This window comes from Drosophila pseudoobscura, chromosome 3 (assembly GCF_009870125.1).
Source record: "Drosophila pseudoobscura strain MV-25-SWS-2005 chromosome 3, UCI_Dpse_MV25, whole genome shotgun sequence".
NCBI lineage: Eukaryota > Metazoa > Arthropoda > Insecta > Diptera > Drosophilidae > Drosophila > Drosophila pseudoobscura.
In genome coordinates, this window is record NC_046680.1 from 8,648,731 (window position 1) to 8,667,015 (window position 18,285).

The window sequence follows — 18,285 nt, forward strand, 5'->3', positions numbered from 1 at the left end:
TAAAATTTAGTTAAATTTATAAATTTTTAATATACGATTATAATCCCTAATTTCTAGACCATCTTTCCTGGACTATGTGTCTCAGAAATTCTTTACAAAATCCTAGTTCTGTCATGGAAGGACTTTGGAAGTTTCGAGCCATTTGAACGGCATTTCCCTGCTTTTTTCCATGGTATAAATAAATATATTATATGATATATATACTCGTATATTCCTTCGAGTATTCCCAACCAAAAACCGCATTTTTCCATTTCCCATTTCCGATTGATTTGTTCTAGAATCTAGAGGCATGATTGTTATATCTTCCACTAATTAATAAACAAAAATTGCCAAAAAGCCAATTGAACTAAGTGAAATGCACTAGCCCCCTGTCCCCTGCCCCCTGCCCCCCCGTCTCATAACTCCCCGTCCGCTGGTAAAACATTAATGTTCTGCCACCGAATCGACCTGATAAATGAAGCCATGGATGGCCATTGTTCCGATACTTAACCGTAGCCGTATCCGTACTCGTACTCGGCTTAGCGATTTCAATTATCGGCCATGTAGAGCGGGGCGTGGCAGGCAATGGGCGGGGAACGGGCGACCGCCGATTAGCACGTGCCGCTCGTTCCGAGGCAGAGGTCGAGGCGAAGGTCGAAAGCGGAGGCTGGGCCTGGAAACCGAACTGTCGATGGCCACGTGACCCAAAGCGATACCGGAGCGCCGTATCTCGTATCCGAAGATAAACATAATTATGCAATGCAGCAAGGGGTGGGGAGGGGGCTTTAGCCAATCTGATAACACGCAACGAGATTTGTCATCATCAAACAAAGTGGGCGTGAAAATTGCGGATGAAGCCGCCCCAGGAAGGAAGGCAGGATGCTTCGGGATGTACGGACGCTGGGATACACGATGTAGGGCTTCCGGAGCGGATGCAATCATGTCTTCGGTGGCGTGTGCGCGAAATATCCATTGTTTGCCTTTCCCAGGACCTGCACCAGTGCCAGGACCCCCGGCCAGAAATACACGCGAATAATTGCCAGCGCAAGAGCAGGACAATAAAGATGCTCGTGGGCTAAGGACAGTATGGCATTGATATAGCTGTGGCATATGCCACATCTTCTATCAGAGTGTGGGGGGGGGGCAGGACAGGGATAACTATTTTCGATTCTCGATTCTGGCCGCGTCTCTGGGCCTCAACACATTCCACTTTGTCTCTGACTTTGACTTTGCCTCTGTCTCAGCTTCTGGTTTTGTATCCTTGTATCCTTTGTCTCTGACCAGCACGTAGCAGCAGGCATACCCTTCCTGAGGGGTACATTAGATGCACTGAAGAAGGTATTTACCTTGTAACTGAACCTCCATCTTCCGCAACTCGGACCCAGTGCCATTTATGGCAATCTTCTTGTAGGGCATCCAAGTCTTTGGACTCCCGAAACTATACTTTCCCTGCTGGTTGCCTAGCAGTACTTTTGGCATTAAAGTTTCATTTGTCTGCTGGCCACTTGGCATGCGAGTCGGGCACTCGCCGAGGCCCGTCCGACGCCAGGATACTAATCATAGACTAGCGCCATGCATCATCATCACCATCCTCCAGCCCCTACATCCTGGAGGATGTATCCTTCAACCTCTGGCCAGCGCGCACATCCTCATCAAGCTGATTGCGAAAAATCACTGGAGAAATCAGGCAGAGTTCGTGATGCCACACGAATGGCTGCCATGATGACATTTCTATGGTTAAGTGGATCCTGGAATGGTTTCCATTCCCGACCTCTGACTGGCACTCACAAAAGCACATTTTTCGGCACTTTTTGGCACCATTTTTGTCTTTTTTTTGTGTGCGTGTGAAAAACATTGAAAATCAATTTTGTAATCAAAAGGTTTGTCTCCGTTGAGGGAGGTTGAAGGGAAGTCAACCCCCTCCCCCAGACACAAAAAAAAAGTGTCACATTATATACTTGATTATGTATTCGAAATATCTGTACAAAATTTGATTTGGATTTGGCTGCGTATTCTTTTCGTTCAGCTGTTTCAATTATTCATATTTTTCACAGTTCCCCGGGGATTGAGGCATTAATGGAAAAAGCCAAGAATAATCCAAATCCAAATGAACCACATGACCTCGATGGAGAATTTCCCCATCCTCTCTCTCTCCCCGGCTTTCTGATTGGCGGAGAACTACTCTCAGATCTAAAGTCTGACGAACAGCGGAATTATCGAGAAATAGTTGCACATAAATCAGACGAAAACTAAAGACTATTTTTATACTTTATCCAGGAACTTCGGGCCTTGTCCTGTCTTGGCCAATGGGGGCGTACTTTTGTCCCTGGTCGGCTGTCAAACATAATCACCTTGCCCACATCCTTGTCTCTCTGTCCTGTCGTGTCTTGTCCTGTTCTGGGCTGCCCCACGAATCTATTCTCAAAGGAAATTTAAGGTTTTTTTTTTGTCTGTGTGTGAATGAAATATTTTATTTTTGTTGCCAGTTTTTTAACACATTTTGTAATTTCAACACGTTGCCACGTACCGCAAAAGTTTATTCCGCAACGAGTGTTGTGTCCAAAACACGGACCCGGCCACGGCCACGGACTCCGTCCCCAACTCCGATTCCGATTCCGTTGATTCCGGACTCGGACTCGGACTCAAGTTCGGAGACAAATGATTAATGGTTCTCGGGGCTGGACGCTGCCAAATAATAAATCGTACCCAATCGACTGGGGAATATTTTTCCCGAGTAGGCGGCCAGAAATTTCGCTCTGTCACCATTTGCGGAAAAGGTTTTTTTGCCTTTCCTCCCCACTTTTTTGTTTCTTATTCAATTTTTGTTCTTTTTGCCTGCCACAAAAACGCAACAAAAACGTGTGCGAAATTCAAAAATATTTATGTACTTTTGAGCGGTCAAAGCGAAACAAATGGCAGCAAATTTTTGGGATTTGTATGAGATTAATGTAAATCCATTAAATTGAATTTTCTGGATGGTTCTTTTTTTTACCAGATGTATGCCGTTCGATAGACGTTTGGTAAACCCTATTAATGGAAGCGACGGGATAGCCGATGAATGCCTCTAAAAGTTTCGGAAGATTTAGTAGATTCTCGAACCGATTTGTCAAAGATTTAACACTTAATAACCATTAAAATCGCAATTGAAATCGTGTCAGTTCTCAACAGGTTATTCGGCTAATTGCTTGAAGGATTTCCTGGAATATATATCTGTAAGCAAGCCGTTTTGTTTTGATTTTATTTTGCGAAAAAGAAAACAAAAATATCATTGGAAAACCAGTTTTGAAACTCTAACGGAACGTGTTTGTCCGAGCCAAAGATCTATTTAAAATTCATCTAATATTATAATTAGAAGACGCATGCCAGTCATTAAACCAATTCGGAAAGTAATATGTTAATAAAGCCCCTACATGATAGTTTTCTGCATTCCCCGATTATTTCGAGTGTATCCAATGTTTGCTGAATAGTACTCTGTCCCCACTTATATATGGAGCTTGCGGCGTCGTCTCTTTAATCAGGTTATTGCCCCAAAGCCAGAAGCACAAGCAGAAGTGTTGGCCAAACCACGGACCCGCGAATCGGGTCAGTGGCAAGATCGAGCGGAAAGACAGTTGAGTGAAGGGGGGGAAAGTGGGGTGGCCACGAACAACAGCCGGCCGTTCATAGGGAGCCAAATAACGCGAAATACAAATAATACGAAAACAAACAGAACAGAAAACATTTCCAGTTTCTGGTTTCCACAATTCGCGGGCTTTGCAGGCTTTTTCGTGTCTTATAATCATTAAGTTTAGGGGAATTTATTTTGGAACCCAGATGAGAGCGAGAGAGAGCTAAAGCTTATGAATCATTCGATCTAACTTTATTTTTATGACTTTCAGACGCGACTTAAGAGATCTCTTAAGTTTTATCCGTAATTACGTTTGCGTTCTTTATTTTTCATTGTTAATTCAATGTTTTTTTTGTTTTCTTGGTTTCTGCTGTATTTTCTTGGCTCTTCTGGTTGTTTGACAGCTTCTGCCAGCCTCTCCTCCTTCTCTACCTTTGCTGATGATGATTATGATGATTCGCACTACGTCAGCGCTAAAAAATTTCCATATAAAAGCGCTGCGAAGTGGGCCCGCGGTTTAGTCGATTTGGAACTTTTTACGCGTTCGCTGCCTAAGTCTTTTGTTCGTTTCTGTGAGTGTGGCTTTCCCATAGATAGATACATATACATAATATATCTGTAGTACCTGCTTTGCTAATTGTGCGTGTGTTTGGTTACAGATCCACCATGAAATACGCCTTGATTGCTCTCGCCCTCTGTGTGGCCTCAGCGGCAGCTGCCTCTTCCGGTGAGTGCAAGTCCCCCTGTCCCCCTCTCTAACTCTGACGGTGCAATTACATCATCGGAGCGACTACGGATAGTCAAGGCTGTTGTTAAACGATTATCATGTATATTATCATTTAATTTAATTAGCAAGTCTTTGGGGGTAAACCGGGTATGTTAATCCGTTAGCCCGAAAACCCATCGAAAATCCATTAAAAATATCAATTTTAAAACTTGTTCTGTGAAATTCGGTTTTTGCGACAATGTTTGTCGAAACTTTCCGCATAGTAATTCCGGAATTATGAATAGTCAAGCAGAATTAGAGATTTCAAACAAGTTTTGGATCATAGTTTCGGATACAACTTTCACAAAGCAAAAAAAACCCTTTGGGATCCCCCTTTAATATCTGGAGTAGCTATAATAATCTCCCGATCTTCTCCCACAGCTGGACAGTTCGTGCCCCGCGCCTTCTTCACCCTGGACTCCCAGGGCCGCCAGTCGGACGTGCATCCCGTCAGTGCCCGTCTGCTGAGGCGTCTGCGTCGCGACGTCTTCAGCTCTTCGTCCTCGTCTTCGTCGTCCTCCTCCTCGTCCGGCAACGGCGGCAGCATCACCTTCGCCTCCCACTCCATTCATAATCCCGATGGTTCCGGACACATCGGCACTTCCTACACCCAGCAGGCGGCTCCAGCTTCCCTGTAGGTCCCACCCCCCCACTACTTGGAGTATCGATTCTATTGAGATTTTGTTCCTTTCCAGGGGCGTGAACCTTGAGAGCCGTTTCGGCGAGGATTCGTCTACTGGTGCCTACAATCCCTCGTATGCCGGATATGGCAGCACCATCGGCTCCCAGCAGTCGTACGGCAGCATCGTGCCCGCAACCCAGATCCAGCAGACCATCAGCACCTTCGACGCCTCTGGCAACCAGAAGGTGACTACCCTCCAGGGAGCCACCGACCAAACTGGCGTCCTCAATGTGAAGAAGACGGAGATCCAGTATCCCGCCAACTAAGGGGAGTCCTGAATATATATATATATATTCGAGTGTTAACTGAAGAGAGAGGAAAACCGAGGTACTCTGCGGAGTAAAGATGAATAAAGTAAAGTAATAATAAAATAAATCATTCATTTGTCGAATATTTGTAGTCGTCTTGGACCGAATTTAGGCTTAAAGTAGTTGTTACCGATCTTAGGAGTCGAAAGAATATGCATCGAATATCGTTATACGTCTCGGTATTACAAATTATTATAAAGTTGAATGATTGAATCTACAATTATGGAGCCAAAAAACCAAATGCTCACAAAAGAGATCGCAGGCCGGACAAAACGCCTTTCTTTGGATCCGGAAATGGTATATATATATATACTTGTGTTGTTCAATTTGTGGCAGTGAAAGTATCGTTTGTGATAGCCCGCAAACGGGACTTTAACTAGACTCTTGCGATATCTTTTGTCGAGACTTTTGCGATATCTTTGGGAGACTTTTGCGAGACTGTTTTGAAAGCGCAAAAGGCACGCTTGTTGTTTTTCGCTGGGGTTTTCAGTCTCCCCATCTCTCTCTCCCTTTTTTCCCTTTTTGGGTGTGTGTGTTGGGGGTCAATTAATTGATTCCAAGTGGATGCCCTGCCACGCCCTCAGCCAGTGTCAAAAGCTTATTCATTGCGGTGGCTGCATGTGCTCTCTTTTTACTCGCTTTGCACACTTTAGATGATTGCATCCCACATGCATGCCACACATGCCACAGACTGCACAACGTGCGTTCCATCCAACATCCTGCCGATCCTTCTTCTGCCCTTTCATGCTTAATCTCGCAGCAAAAACAACAAGAGGCGACGGGGGGAATGGGGCAGAGGCAAAAGCGCAGCCTGCTGCTCCGCTGAGCACAAACAATTGCCTGTGGGCGGTGCCGGGGCTGCCTGAGTGGGGGCGTGTTAGGCAGTGTTGGTAAAGGCTTTTAGCGTATTAGTTCAACGAAGCGGAATTTCATGCCTGCTGAATGCTGCACTGCTTCCACAGGCAACGCTTTTAGCGATGATTAAAAACTATTCAATTACAACAACAACAACAACTACAACAAACTCCTGTAGATGACAAAAACTATAAATTGGAAGACATCTTTAATCAAAAGGGATATGCCGCACAAGATGGATTAAGCGAGGAGCAGGGAGGAGAGGGGAGGGGATGGGGAGTGTGAGTCCGGACAAGATATGAATATGGGATTTGCTTGGGGAATTGCTCAAATCTCAACAGGTGCACGCACTTTCCAGCAACACACACGCCCCCACACGACCCGCCTTCGCTGTCAACGGCCTTTGCCGCATGCAAATGCTGAAAAGTTTTGTGGCAACACACAACAGAGCGAGAGAGAGAGAGGAAGAGAGAGTGGTAGACCGAGTAAGACAGCGAGTGGCAGGCAGCTTCTGAAAAGTTCTTAATTATTATAATTAATTACTTTGATCTCTGACTGCGGCCTTCTATGCTCGCTGCTATTAATTTACTTGATTATGTTGAGGTTTTTCGAAGCAACTCCTGCATCCTGGATGCTCCCCACCCGCCCGGACTCTGATTAAAATGTATCTCACATAATTGAGAAAGTGTAATGAATTTACTCGCGGCACCCGGCAGCAGGAGCAACTTTTCCTGACTGTGATAGATTTTCATTAAAGTGGCACTCGTTCGCATGTGGCAAAAGGATGCGCTGTGGCTGTCAGGGAAAGAGGATATTTACAACGAAGGCTCCTTTTAGCTATAAACATGAGTTGCTTTTTAAGCAAAAACATTTTACACATGTGCTGCCAACATTCCATTTTGATTATACTTTGTTGATGGCTTTTATGCAAGTTTATTTATTCGAAGTTCATGGTCTTTATTTTCAATTCGATGAATCAATCATAGATCTTTCCTAATCACATATGCCATGTCTTTAAATATGAAGATTTAATCATTGCCCACTTAAAGCTCTTGCTCTCGCTGTTGATCAACTTTGAATAAACTTTCGTCAAGCTTTCAGCAATTCTAAGTCGAAGCTTTCTGTTTTGCCTATAGTAGCTTTCGCTAGCCTCAATGAGGCGGGGCTTTTCAGTGAGAGCAACTTAATGAAAGCTCCATTCAACAAAGGGAGTGGGAGAGACCAGAACATGCCTCCAGTTCGCGTGATCTGAATAATCGATGAAACGGTACTGCCAACAAGAAAAAAAAGAACACAGCAAAAAGCAGGCCACTTCTGCTTCCCCCCTTTGATCAGCAGAGAGAGAGAGAGAGAGAGATAGAGAGAAGAACAGCAGCAATCACTGATTGATGGGGAGTCAAGCGGGAGACAGGAGACAGAAGACAACATGCGGCTTCGCATTGTCATCGGCATGGGGCGCAACAAATTAAGCGTCTTGTGTGGTCGTCATCAGCGGAACGCGGCAACATCAGCAGCCGCAGTAGCAGCGGCAGCATTGCGGTAGATCGACGCCACCTGGTCAGAGTAGGCCCCAAACTGAGCTCCAACTGCAGCCCCAGCACCGAGTCCGAGTCCGAGTCCAACTCCGGAGAGTGACCACCGCCGGCGATGCCTAAATTCAGTTGGACACGAGCGCCAATGCAGCGATCAAGTGACATTTTATTGTCGGCAAACGCTGGACGGCTGTTTTTGCTGGTGCCTCTGTTTCTGGTGCTTCTACCCTGTACTTTTAAGAGCGCGAGGGTACATGGGTTTCCCTAGAAACAGGTACAAACAGCTGCTCCTAGGAATCAAGCTACAGTTACCTTCCAATTATCCCAATAATTTAATCATTTTGAATCTTTCAGTTTCGATCATTGGATATCCTCTAGTCGATGCCCTCACTGGGAGTGCTCTCATTTGTGGCTGCTGCTTTAGCTATTTAGAGGCATGAAAGAAGCGACAGCAACTGAGCCTGAGGCCGAGACCTGAAATTGGCTCTGAATCTGGCTCTCAGGAGTCCTCACTTGGATAATTGACAAGAATTAATTCATTCCATTGATCGGTGAGCGTTGAAATGTCGCAAATTTAATTATTGAAGTCGCGCTGCCAGTCCAATCAGCCTCCGAGACTGTGGGTGGGCGCGCGGATGCCAATAGAGAGCGGCTTAAGCGGCTCTTACCATTCCATTCCTTACCTCCCCTTCCGCTGGCCGGAGGACAGTCCATCGTCCAGTCGTTCATTCCCTGGCCTTTAAGTAAAACAAACAAGATGACAAAAAGGAGTACGAATGGATTGAAGCGGGGAGCAGTGCAGTTCAGGTGGAGTGCCGCCAAACGAGAACCAAACAAAACGAAAATGTTTCCTGACAAATTTCTGCCATTTCAGCTGGAGCCAGGAGATGGATGCCGTGCCTGCCTGTAAAAAAAGCTAAAAAAAGAGAAGGAAATTCAACGATTTGTGCAGTCATCGGAAGCGGAAGCAGCAGCAACAGCAGCAGCACTGACAGAGGCACATCCTCTCTCCATCCTGATGAGCTAGTGACGAGGACGACAGGCAGTCCAGTCCTTTGGAGTGGATGAAAAAGAGCAGAGTGGAGTCGAACGAAGGACTAAAGTGGTGGGGATTGTCGCTCTTACTGTTGACTTAAATCGTTTAGGTAAAGTTAAACAACTTGTTCCGTTAATTGTTAAACAATGCCCAGGCAGCAGTGTCTCCTCAGCTCTGCACTCCACTGTCCACTGGACATTCGGCAGAATGGGCTCTGCTCTGGGAATAATTGATGGGAAAACTGAAAGCCGGCAAAAGCGATGGAAACGACGCGAATGATGGAAAGTGCAGATGAAAAAAAAACCCGCTTTAAGATGTGAGGAAACGGAAACAGAGATTTCCGATTTACCTGCATTTTGGGCGATAACTTTAAGGAAGATACCAGGTCAAATCAGAAGAATCTTTCTTGGGATCAGACAGTGAAATATTCTGTTATTTTGACTGGGAGTCCATTCCATTTCATTCCTTTTTAACCTTTTCTTCCAACAAGTATAATTTTCATAAATAATCCCATTAAATGTTGTTAACTTAGTTTTTCTCGAAACTTTTGGGCTCTTGAAATATAATTGATGTTGCTAATGAACCTTTTTTCATACAATATGTGCACTTTTCCGACATTTCCCTTATTTGTTACTCTTTTCCCTTTCAACCGAGTGGATGGGTGGGCTGGGATGGGATGTTTCAATGGAAAAAGGGTGAAAATGTTGCCGAAAAGTAATGGAAATAACCAGAGGAACAACCAGCAGCAATGGCATCTCCATATGCAGAAGTAGATTTCCGTTGCGTGTCCCTTGGGGATACATACATGCTTCCCTTCCATGCCACCAGCCTGACCTCTCGCCCCCCAATGGGTTGACAAAAAGGACAAAAATACATACGCATATGGAGGATAAATCTAAATTTCAAGTTCAGTTCTGTCAGTTTGCCGCATGTGGCTGAAGATTGATAATCCTATTGATGTCTAAGTCGTGCAATAATGGGAATAAGAAATTCGATATGATATTTGAATTGTTTGGCCAAAAATTGGGGGACCAAATCTGCCTTAAACATGGCTTACAGATTTTCTTCCTTGAATTTTTATCCCAGTCTTAGAGTATGTGGGATACCCACTAATGGGATTTACATATTATTTTCAAAAGTTTGATCCTTAATTTAATAATTATAATACTAAATATTCTTGAATTTCATGCTTAAAATAATGTTTCCACATTTCACATTCGAAAAGCAGAACAAACTAAGCGCCCGCCAGTCGGTAAAGCAGTTTGTACTAACCTTTCGCCGCTCTCTTCGGTCTGTGCCTTTCTCTTTGCCAATGGGAATTTCTCTTAGTCATTCTTATTGGTGACTCGTCCACCGAGACACAAAGAGAACGAACAGAACACAAGAGACATTTAGAAATTAATACAGCACACGGGAATACGGGAAAAAAGGAAATAAAATGTATATAAAATGTATATAAAATGTACCCAAAGCTGCGTAGAGCCCCTGAAAAATCATGTAAATTTCCTGAAGCATCGAAAGATCTTTCCCGGTCTAAATTATGGACACGTTTCCCACTTCAAATTTGTCGGGAAAAAAATAAAATTTATTGCGGCAAAAAGGAGAACAAAATTAAAATGCATTACAAACAATTTGTTCTCGATGAAATCTGAGGGGGGTGGGGTGGGGCAAGGGGAGGGTTGTGGCAGTCTGGGGGAATACGTATAGTAAGCAATGCATATTAAATTTTACATTTTTTTCTGTGTTTCGGTGCCGTTCTGGCAATTAAACTCCCAGTGAATTTTCCACATTTTGAACAAAAACAATATATATAATAATACAACAAAAAAAATAGAAGAGAAATTTGCATTGTTTGCATATTTAATAAAGCTAATCAAACACGTCGCGCCCTCGCCAAACCCATCGGACGACTCCCGACCCTGATCTAGAGGCTGACTCCGTGTCCGTCCGGTCGTTCCCTATACGGCCGATCCCTCCCCTTTTCTGTTTCTGTTTCGGTGAGGGTTTGCGCTTGCCCTGACAGCATCCTTCACATAATTTATTGGCCGGTACTCAAGGACGCGCAAACGAATAAAATACCAAAAAAAAAAAAAAAAAAACAAACAACAAACGAATATCAAACAAAACTGTGAAAAACTCAGCGGGAAACCGCCGACGGAAGTCAAACTAATTTGTTGTCATTTTTATGCGACAAAAACGAAAACAATAAAACGACAAAAACAAATTGTTAGAAAGGAGGGGAAAGCAGATCCCTGCAGCTGCCATGAAAACTGATGAATTATTGATTGAATTAATGTTTCAACGATACGATACGAAACACAAATCGGAACAAATTTATAGATTATACACACATTAAATAGGGATCTCTAAGCAGCACGATTTGCTAAGGATCAATTTTGTATAACTTTCGCATTTATTGATAATTTATTGTTCAATTTGATTTTACATAGTGAAGATTTTATGGCAGAACAGAGAAGTAGGTGTTTTCGACCTTATAAAGTATATATTTATGTTCCTAATACATCCATTTATAATTTTGAATAACTCTGATAATAAAAGTGATCCCTACATCGGATTACTGCATAAACGATCCATTATTCACACATTAAATAGGGATCTCTAAGGATATCGTTTTGGTAAGGATCGATTTTGTATAACATTCGCATTTATTGATAATTTATTGTTCAATTTGATGTTACATAGTAAAGATTTTATGGCAGAACAGAGAAGTAGGTGCATTCGACCTTATAAAGTATATATTTATGTTCCTAATTTATCCTTTTATAATTTTGAATAACTCTGATCATATCAGTGATCCCTACATCGGATGGCTGCATAAACGATCCATTGGTTTTGTCTTTGAAAATAATACAATGATAGAATATATCTTTCCAAAGTTACCAGCAAAGATTGATTCAAACGGAATTCATTCAGGGTTCGAATATAGTCGAATATTGATAAAATCAAGCTAAAAAATGGTAGATAATTGGAGTCCATATGAGTCCTTTGATTATTAAACTGTTAAATTCTATAAGATATATCTTTAATACTGATTATTCTTTAGGCCAACCGATCTCACTTACTAGATTTAACCTCCGGTTAACCTTTTCGGCTCCCATCGTTGGCTTCAGGACATCCCACCCCAATGCCGATGCTTATCATAATCACAGGAAATCGGTTGTAAAGGAAAAAACAACACACAGCAAATACGATTACTTGCAACAAATGGCGGCGACCGCAGCAGCGGAAGTCAACAACTGCTTGTTGTTTAATTAACGATTGTACAGAGAGGCAGGGGGGGGAGGGGCAGCAGACACTTTCGAGTGTCAACTAACAATTTTGTGGGCAGCCTTTCGCGGGTTTCAAAGGATATCCGCGCATATGGACTGAAATTGATGATGTGAGCAAGTGGCACGTAATCAATTTACTTGCAGCGCACTCCGCCACACTTGCCTCATTTCGAATGCGAATTTAAGATGGCATTGTCCTGCGACCCACCACCATACCATCCACTTTAGGGGGTGGATGGGCCTGCCCTGCCTCATTAGGATAGCCGCCGCTGGCTGCTGTAACAGTATATCCTCAACATATGTGCCACCAGGACCAGGATGTTCGGAATCCAATTGGTGCGCATTGATAGCACTGAATGGGATCCGAATGTAACCTTTAGGACATTGAATTGTATTCGAATCGGATTAGAGTTAAGTTTTTTCGTGCGGTTAAAATGAGTGTGTGAATCGAATAGATACATACATACTTGTATCATATTACCCGCTTTAAGGGAATGAATTTGAGATCCTTTTGCATATGCAAATGCTCCTTGAAGAGATTGAAAAAGGGCAGAGTACACAGAAACACAGCACACCCATGAATTGAACTAGATTTCACGTTGATTAAAAGTGTGTTTAGAGTGTTTTTAATACTTCCCATATTTATTCTTCCCGAATTCTTGGTACCCTACTTTTAAAGCTAATTTTTAACGGCTTGGGTTCTCCGATTTATTTAAAATATGTTCCATTTTGTCCAATGACTTGTTGCTATTTTGAGTATAATTTTAAAATTGAACTCTCTATTCTCTCTCTCTATTCTATTTTTGGGAGATATGTATATATAGTTTTTTGTAATTTGGCTCTAATGTTTCCTTTTTCTGGGTGTGTGGATAGTGCTTTGAACCCGCGAAGATGGTTCCATTTTAAGTATTGGGATCCTCCATTTGTGGATTTCCAATATGCTCATCTTAAACCCCCCAAAAACCTCTTGGTTAAGTTAATGGTTGTATCAAAATTCTTAAATTCCCCTCAGAGCAGACCTGTGTGGGGAGTGAGGCCACATCCCACCCACATGTGGGACATTCGTTTTATTTTTTGTTGATTTACCCCGTGCTCTCGTGTGGCCGTGTCTTATTTACAGCGACTTTGGGTCGCAGCGAGTCGCCCCTTTTATGTTCCTAATGTCGCATAAACAGTGCTTAATAATGCACTAACCTTGGAAGCATCACATCGCCACTAACCGTGTAAAGCGTGGCCAAAAAATGTGTGACCCCCTCCCACCGCCCACCGCCCCACGCCCCACACGGGGTCGGGCTCGTTCGTCGACAGGGATTAATATTTAATTCGTGTGCGTTTCCCAGGTTGTATTATGTGTATTCTGTATTTTAGGGAAAATTTAATGGCTGACAGAGGGCTCTGGCAAAAGGCTTGGGCAAACAGCACGCTCTCCTTCGTCCTCGGGTTATCATCAGTCTTCATATATGGTGGATGCATGGGTTGGTATGGGATGGGATGGGGGGATGATTGGGTATGTCTTCCTTCTCCTTTTGTCTTCAGCGAAATTCGAAACGCAGGCGGCTGGGGGGAGACCTTTGGGATCATCGCGATGTTTACCTGGAGCACTCACTCGCGTTTTTGAGGCTATTGAAATATTCCGTTTGACCCGAAAACAAACACATACTCTCGTGTGTGTGGGATGGGGGCAAGTCCCGAAAAGAAAGTCAAGTCGAAGCTTGTTTGCCTCTGCCACTGCCCCTGCCCCTGCCCCTGTCTATAAATTTCCGTCTGTTTACAGCATTCGCTCAAAGAAGAAGATGCCTCTGACTCTGACTCCTGGTCGTCTCTCTGTTAATCACTGTTTTCATTATTTCTGCCCGACTTTTGCTGATTCGCACAATCGGCAGCGATTATCACGCCGTCGAATGGGTGGAGGGGAGGTCCTACCCCCAGAGTGCAATTAGCAGCAGGGGAAACTATAAAATTTCAGTGTTTGTCTTGCCAGATACTTTCGCCCCGATACGGGATGCTCCGGGATGCTCCGGGATGCGGTTAACGGTACGCCGTTGGGCCATATACCCGTGTTTGTGGTGTGTGGTGGTGGGGGGGAAAACAAAAGCAGGACCCTGCCACACCACATGGAAGGCAATTTCTGTGTACGCATAATTGGCGTTCTGTGGCTTCGCCCACACCCAAGCCTCCGACCGCTGCTAGAGCACGATATTTGGCCTGGCAGCGGGGGAAGGACACGGAATCGCTATATTTTCTAGTCTAGTCTTTACTGCATATCGAACTGGGAGGCGCGAATCAGGCCATGAACATTCGGCTGGTAGAACTCCTCGACGACAGCATCGGTCATGTGATGCAGCCGGTCGTCCAGCTCCAGCCACTCCTTCTCCTCGGGCAGGGCGCAGATCTCGGTGTAGTAGCGCAGCTTGTGGTCGCGACTGGTGCTGCGCAGACTGACCACGAAGCCGTTGGTGAAGGTGAACGTGATCATCTGCTCGCTGGGAACCATCGGCAGTCGCGCCTTGCGGTCCGCATAGGCGGTGTCCAGGCCCTTGGTCAGATCCCGGACGTACACCACCTCGAATTCGCCGTCGAGGATGCACTTGGGATAGGTGCCCGGCAGGTCCTCGTCAAAGTTGCGCAGCCGCTCGAAGATCTGCTCAATCAGCTCCGGATCCTCGCAGGTGTAGTACGAGGAGAGCGTCGCATGGTAGCCGTACGTGTCGTAGATCTCGCGCAGCTTCTCGATGAGCGTCAGGCTGCGGGTGGTCCGCAGGTGGCAGGCCATCGTGGCCAGGTGCGTGGCCGCCGTGATTCCGTCCTTGTCCGCCACATTCATGCCAAACATGAAGCCCAGAGGCTCCTCGAAGGCGAAGAGCACCGTCCGGCCAGCGGCCTGCAGCTCCAGCGCCTTGTTCCCCATCCACTTGAAGCCCGTCAGCGTCTCCACGTGCGTGAATCCCTCCGCTCGGGCAATGGCCCCCACAATCCTGGAGCTGACCATGCTCGAGAGCATGATGCAGTTGCTCACGTCCGGCTTGGACGTGCGCGCCCGGTAGTTTTCCAGGGCCCACCAAGCGAGCAGGGCTCCCAGCTCGTTGCCCGTGAAAATCTTCCAGCGACCCTTGGGATCCAGCTCGGCAGCGGCCAGGCGATCGGCGTCCGGATCGTTGGCCAGGATCACGGTGCAGTGCTCGGACTCGGCCTTCTTGATGGCCATCAGCAGGGCCTCCCTACCCTCTGCCAGGGATCGCAGAGTTCTGTGATTAGATATACATTCATGCAATGTAATGTCTGTGACTCACCTTCCGGATTGGGATAAACGAGGGTGTGGAACTCCGGATCCGGATCCTTTTGCTCCGGCACGGGGATGAGCGGCTTGAGGCGGGCCTGGTAGAAGGCCTCCCGCATGAAGGAGTAGCCCACGCCGTGCATCGGCGTGTAGATGAACCGCAGTTGGCTGCACTCGTTCGTCTCCAGGTGGGCGGGCGGCAGGAGCTTCTTCAGCATCTCATAGTACATCGGGTAGATCTGGCGGTAGGGGTCCTCGACCAGCAGGCTCTCCGTCAGAATGCAGAGATCCCACGAGGAGGGCTTCGGCTCCAGGTTGGCCATAATGGCATCGTAGATCTTCTTGTCGTGGGGCGGCAGTATCTGGGCCCCATTGGCGGCGTACACCTTGAATCCATTGTCCTCCTTGGGGTTGTGCGAAGCCGTCACCACAACGCCCGCCAGGCACTTGAGCGCCGAAACGGTGAAGGGTATGAAGGGGGTCGGTGTCATGCGATTGAACAGATACACCTTGTAGCCGCTGTTGAGGAACACCGCCGACGTCAGCTGGGCGAAACGCTTGCTGTTGTACCGCCCATCGTAGCCGATGACCACGCCCTGCGTTTCCCGCTTCTGGATGCTCGGATAGCTGTCGGTGAGGTATGCGGCCAGTCCCTGGGCGGTCTGGATGATCACCAGATCGTTGATGGAATCGAATCCGGCTCGCATCCCGCCCCTCAATCCCGCCGTGCCGAAGGGTATGCGATTGCAGAGGCGAACGCGCAGAGCCTGCCAGTCCTGGTCGTGCACCGCCTCGATCACCTGGTCCAGAGTGGCCTCGTTGCGGTCCCACAAGACCCAGTTCTTGATCTGCTTATCGAGATCCTCCTGGCCGGACAGCTCCAGCGACTTGAGCACCTCGGCGGGCGTCTTTGGGGTCTTCTTGGTGGACATCTTCTAAAGCCAAATCGATGATCCAATGATCACTGTTTACTATAAACAATTTTGTTGTCTGTGTGTTTTTTGCCGGATGTGTGTGACTGGTAACCCCTGACCTACCCATCCCTAGGATTTGCATGCTGTTGCTCCCTTCGAACGATTGAAAATTTATGCCCAAACTCATTGCGATTTACGAGCCCCCAGAGAGGGGCCAGAGACCGGAGACCAGAGACCAGAGACCATGGCTAAGCTCCACATCAACCGCAAATTGATCCATTGGCAATTTGATTTGGCCAGGCCATTGGATTTATAGCCTCTTGCGAAGGCCAGGGCAAAAAAAAACAAAAGTTTAGGACGAGAGGCAAAGACTGTCCACATCAGAATTGATATATATATAGACATATTTTATGAACTGTTTCGCTCACTCTACCGGTCTTTGCCCTTTCTTTATAGCAGCATTAACATGATTTCAATTTGTCATCAATTATGCAAAGCGAGTCTAGGAGCCCAACCTCTTCTCTCCTTCCATGTGCATTTGGCACTGCGTCCATTGGTGTGGGTAATTTGCCGAACGGTAATTGGGTTACCCATGCAACATGCAACATTCATCAGACAGTGGGGGGCGGGGGGACAAAGGCTTCTTCCATTGTCTGGCCTCTGTTTTCTGGCAGTGCCATGTGCCATGTTGGGCTGTGCCTCATGTCAATTGCATTCTAAACATTCAACGGCAGTGCTTTCAGCTCCACAGCAGACGGGAGACCAGAAGCCTCATCGGCATGCATTCGCATTTGGAATCCGTAGTGGCAGCATTAGTTAGGACCTCACACACACACACATCCACTCACACATTGGAAGTGCATTTCGCGTCAAATTGTCAGAGTGTTAATTAAAAATGGACACTTGAATAGGCAGGAGCAGGAGGCCGCCTCCTCACATGCACACATCCAGCTACTCGGCGGTTGTGGTAATTGTCCTGCACAACCTGGCCCCCATGCCCCCATGCCCCCCGCTCGCATGCCTCGTCCATAATCCTCCTGTGACACTGGAGATGAGAGAAGCTGTTTGCCTATGGAGGCAGAAATCATTGTTCAACAGTGGACGCCGGCATAAGGAAAGAGCCTTTCAAGTTTCAATGCCAAAATGTAGAAGCTCCGTAGTGAACACTTTTTTGGTTCAAACTCCCTTCAGAAAAAGTACGATACACTCAGAGAAAATTGGCAAACACAACACAGCCATATTTAAATGAAATATTCGACTATAAAATAGTGAAATTAAAGAGAAATCGACCGACCCATATTTAAATATTTAATATTAATATTTAATCTAAAACACGAAAATTTCGTGTCACGGTGTTTGTGATTCTATTCCTCCCAAATGGTGCGGAAATGGATGGTACATATTTAGTACGTATGCGAATAGGCTATGAAGTATTCTTCAACTTCCAACCACTACCCACCCATATAAAATCTAGGCATAATCAAGTATGCTTTCATCTGGAACCAAATATTCAATATTCCGCTCACCCGAAAGAGCTGACTCTTGTTGTGGACAAAAAAGAGAGTAGACATGATTCAAATGGTTTGCGTTGCTCATCGGGAAAAGAGCAACGACCTCTAATTGAGGCACTACCAGAACCATTAAAGGCTTGGTCATCGGCACGGATCCCGATTAAAACTGTTCCAGAAGTCCATTTTCACTTTGAATTCATGCTTGCAAAGAATACCGAGTATTTGTATATTAATGTATACAAAATACAGGGATCAAATCCATTGAATCCTAAGACTTGCACTCGTACGGGTATTCCCTTTGATAAGTAGTGTTGTTCCTCTACTTAACACTTTCCCACGCCATAGAAAAGCCACATATTTCACGCCCAATCAAACCCCAAGTGTCATAAAGCAATTTCAAGCCCCACCAACGATCAATATACCCGTAATCTATGAGAAATTAATGTGAACTCACTTGGAATACTTACGAGTATCGAACAGACCAATCTTCAGCTTGATTTATTAGCTCTGGTTTTTGCTAAGACGTAA

At 45.6% G+C, this 18,285-nt stretch overlaps 2 protein-coding genes across 2 annotated transcripts; one reads left to right on the forward strand and one right to left on the reverse strand.

Moving 5' to 3' along the window:
- The first annotated feature begins 4,056 nt into the window (after positions 1-4,056).
- hui (hase und igel) lies at positions 4,057-5,345 on the forward strand. The gene is made up of 4 exons (XM_001360546.4): positions 4,057-4,158; positions 4,246-4,313; positions 4,734-4,986; positions 5,048-5,345. The coding sequence occupies exons 2-4, from the start codon at positions 4,253-4,255 to the stop codon at positions 5,298-5,300; spliced, it is 567 nt and encodes a 188-aa protein (XP_001360583.3). The 5' UTR covers positions 4,057-4,158; positions 4,246-4,252; the 3' UTR covers positions 5,301-5,345.
- An 8,944-nt stretch (positions 5,346-14,289) lies between these two features.
- Pgm2b (Phosphoglucomutase 2b) lies at positions 14,290-16,360 on the reverse strand. Its single transcript, XM_001360547.4, has 2 exons — positions 15,346-16,360; positions 14,290-15,280 (listed from the first exon to the last, which is right to left on the reverse strand). Exons 1-2 carry the CDS (start codon positions 16,262-16,264, stop codon positions 14,310-14,312), a joined length of 1,890 nt encoding a protein of 629 aa, XP_001360584.3. The 5' UTR covers positions 16,265-16,360; the 3' UTR covers positions 14,290-14,309.
- Between the last annotated feature and the right edge of the window lie 1,925 nt (positions 16,361-18,285).

Excerpts from the sequence above, each read along its gene's own strand:
- hui (XM_001360546.4), top strand. The coding sequence starts at position 4,253 with ATGAAATACGCCTTGATTGCTCTCGCCCTCTGTGTGGCCTCAGCGGCA. Across the intron at positions 4,314-4,733 it reads AGCGGCAGCTGCCTCTTCCG|CTGGACAGTTCGTGCCCCGC; the intron begins GTGAGTGCAAGT and ends CTTCTCCCACAG. Across the intron at positions 4,987-5,047 it reads CAGGCGGCTCCAGCTTCCCT|GGGCGTGAACCTTGAGAGCC; the intron begins GTAGGTCCCACC and ends GTTCCTTTCCAG.
- Pgm2b (XM_001360547.4), bottom strand. The coding sequence starts at position 16,264 with ATGTCCACCAAGAAGACCCCAAAGACGCCCGCCGAGGTGCTCAAGTCG. Across the intron at positions 15,281-15,345 it reads CGTTTATCCCAATCCGGAAG|AGGGTAGGGAGGCCCTGCTG; the intron begins GTGAGTCACAGA and ends GATCCCTGGCAG.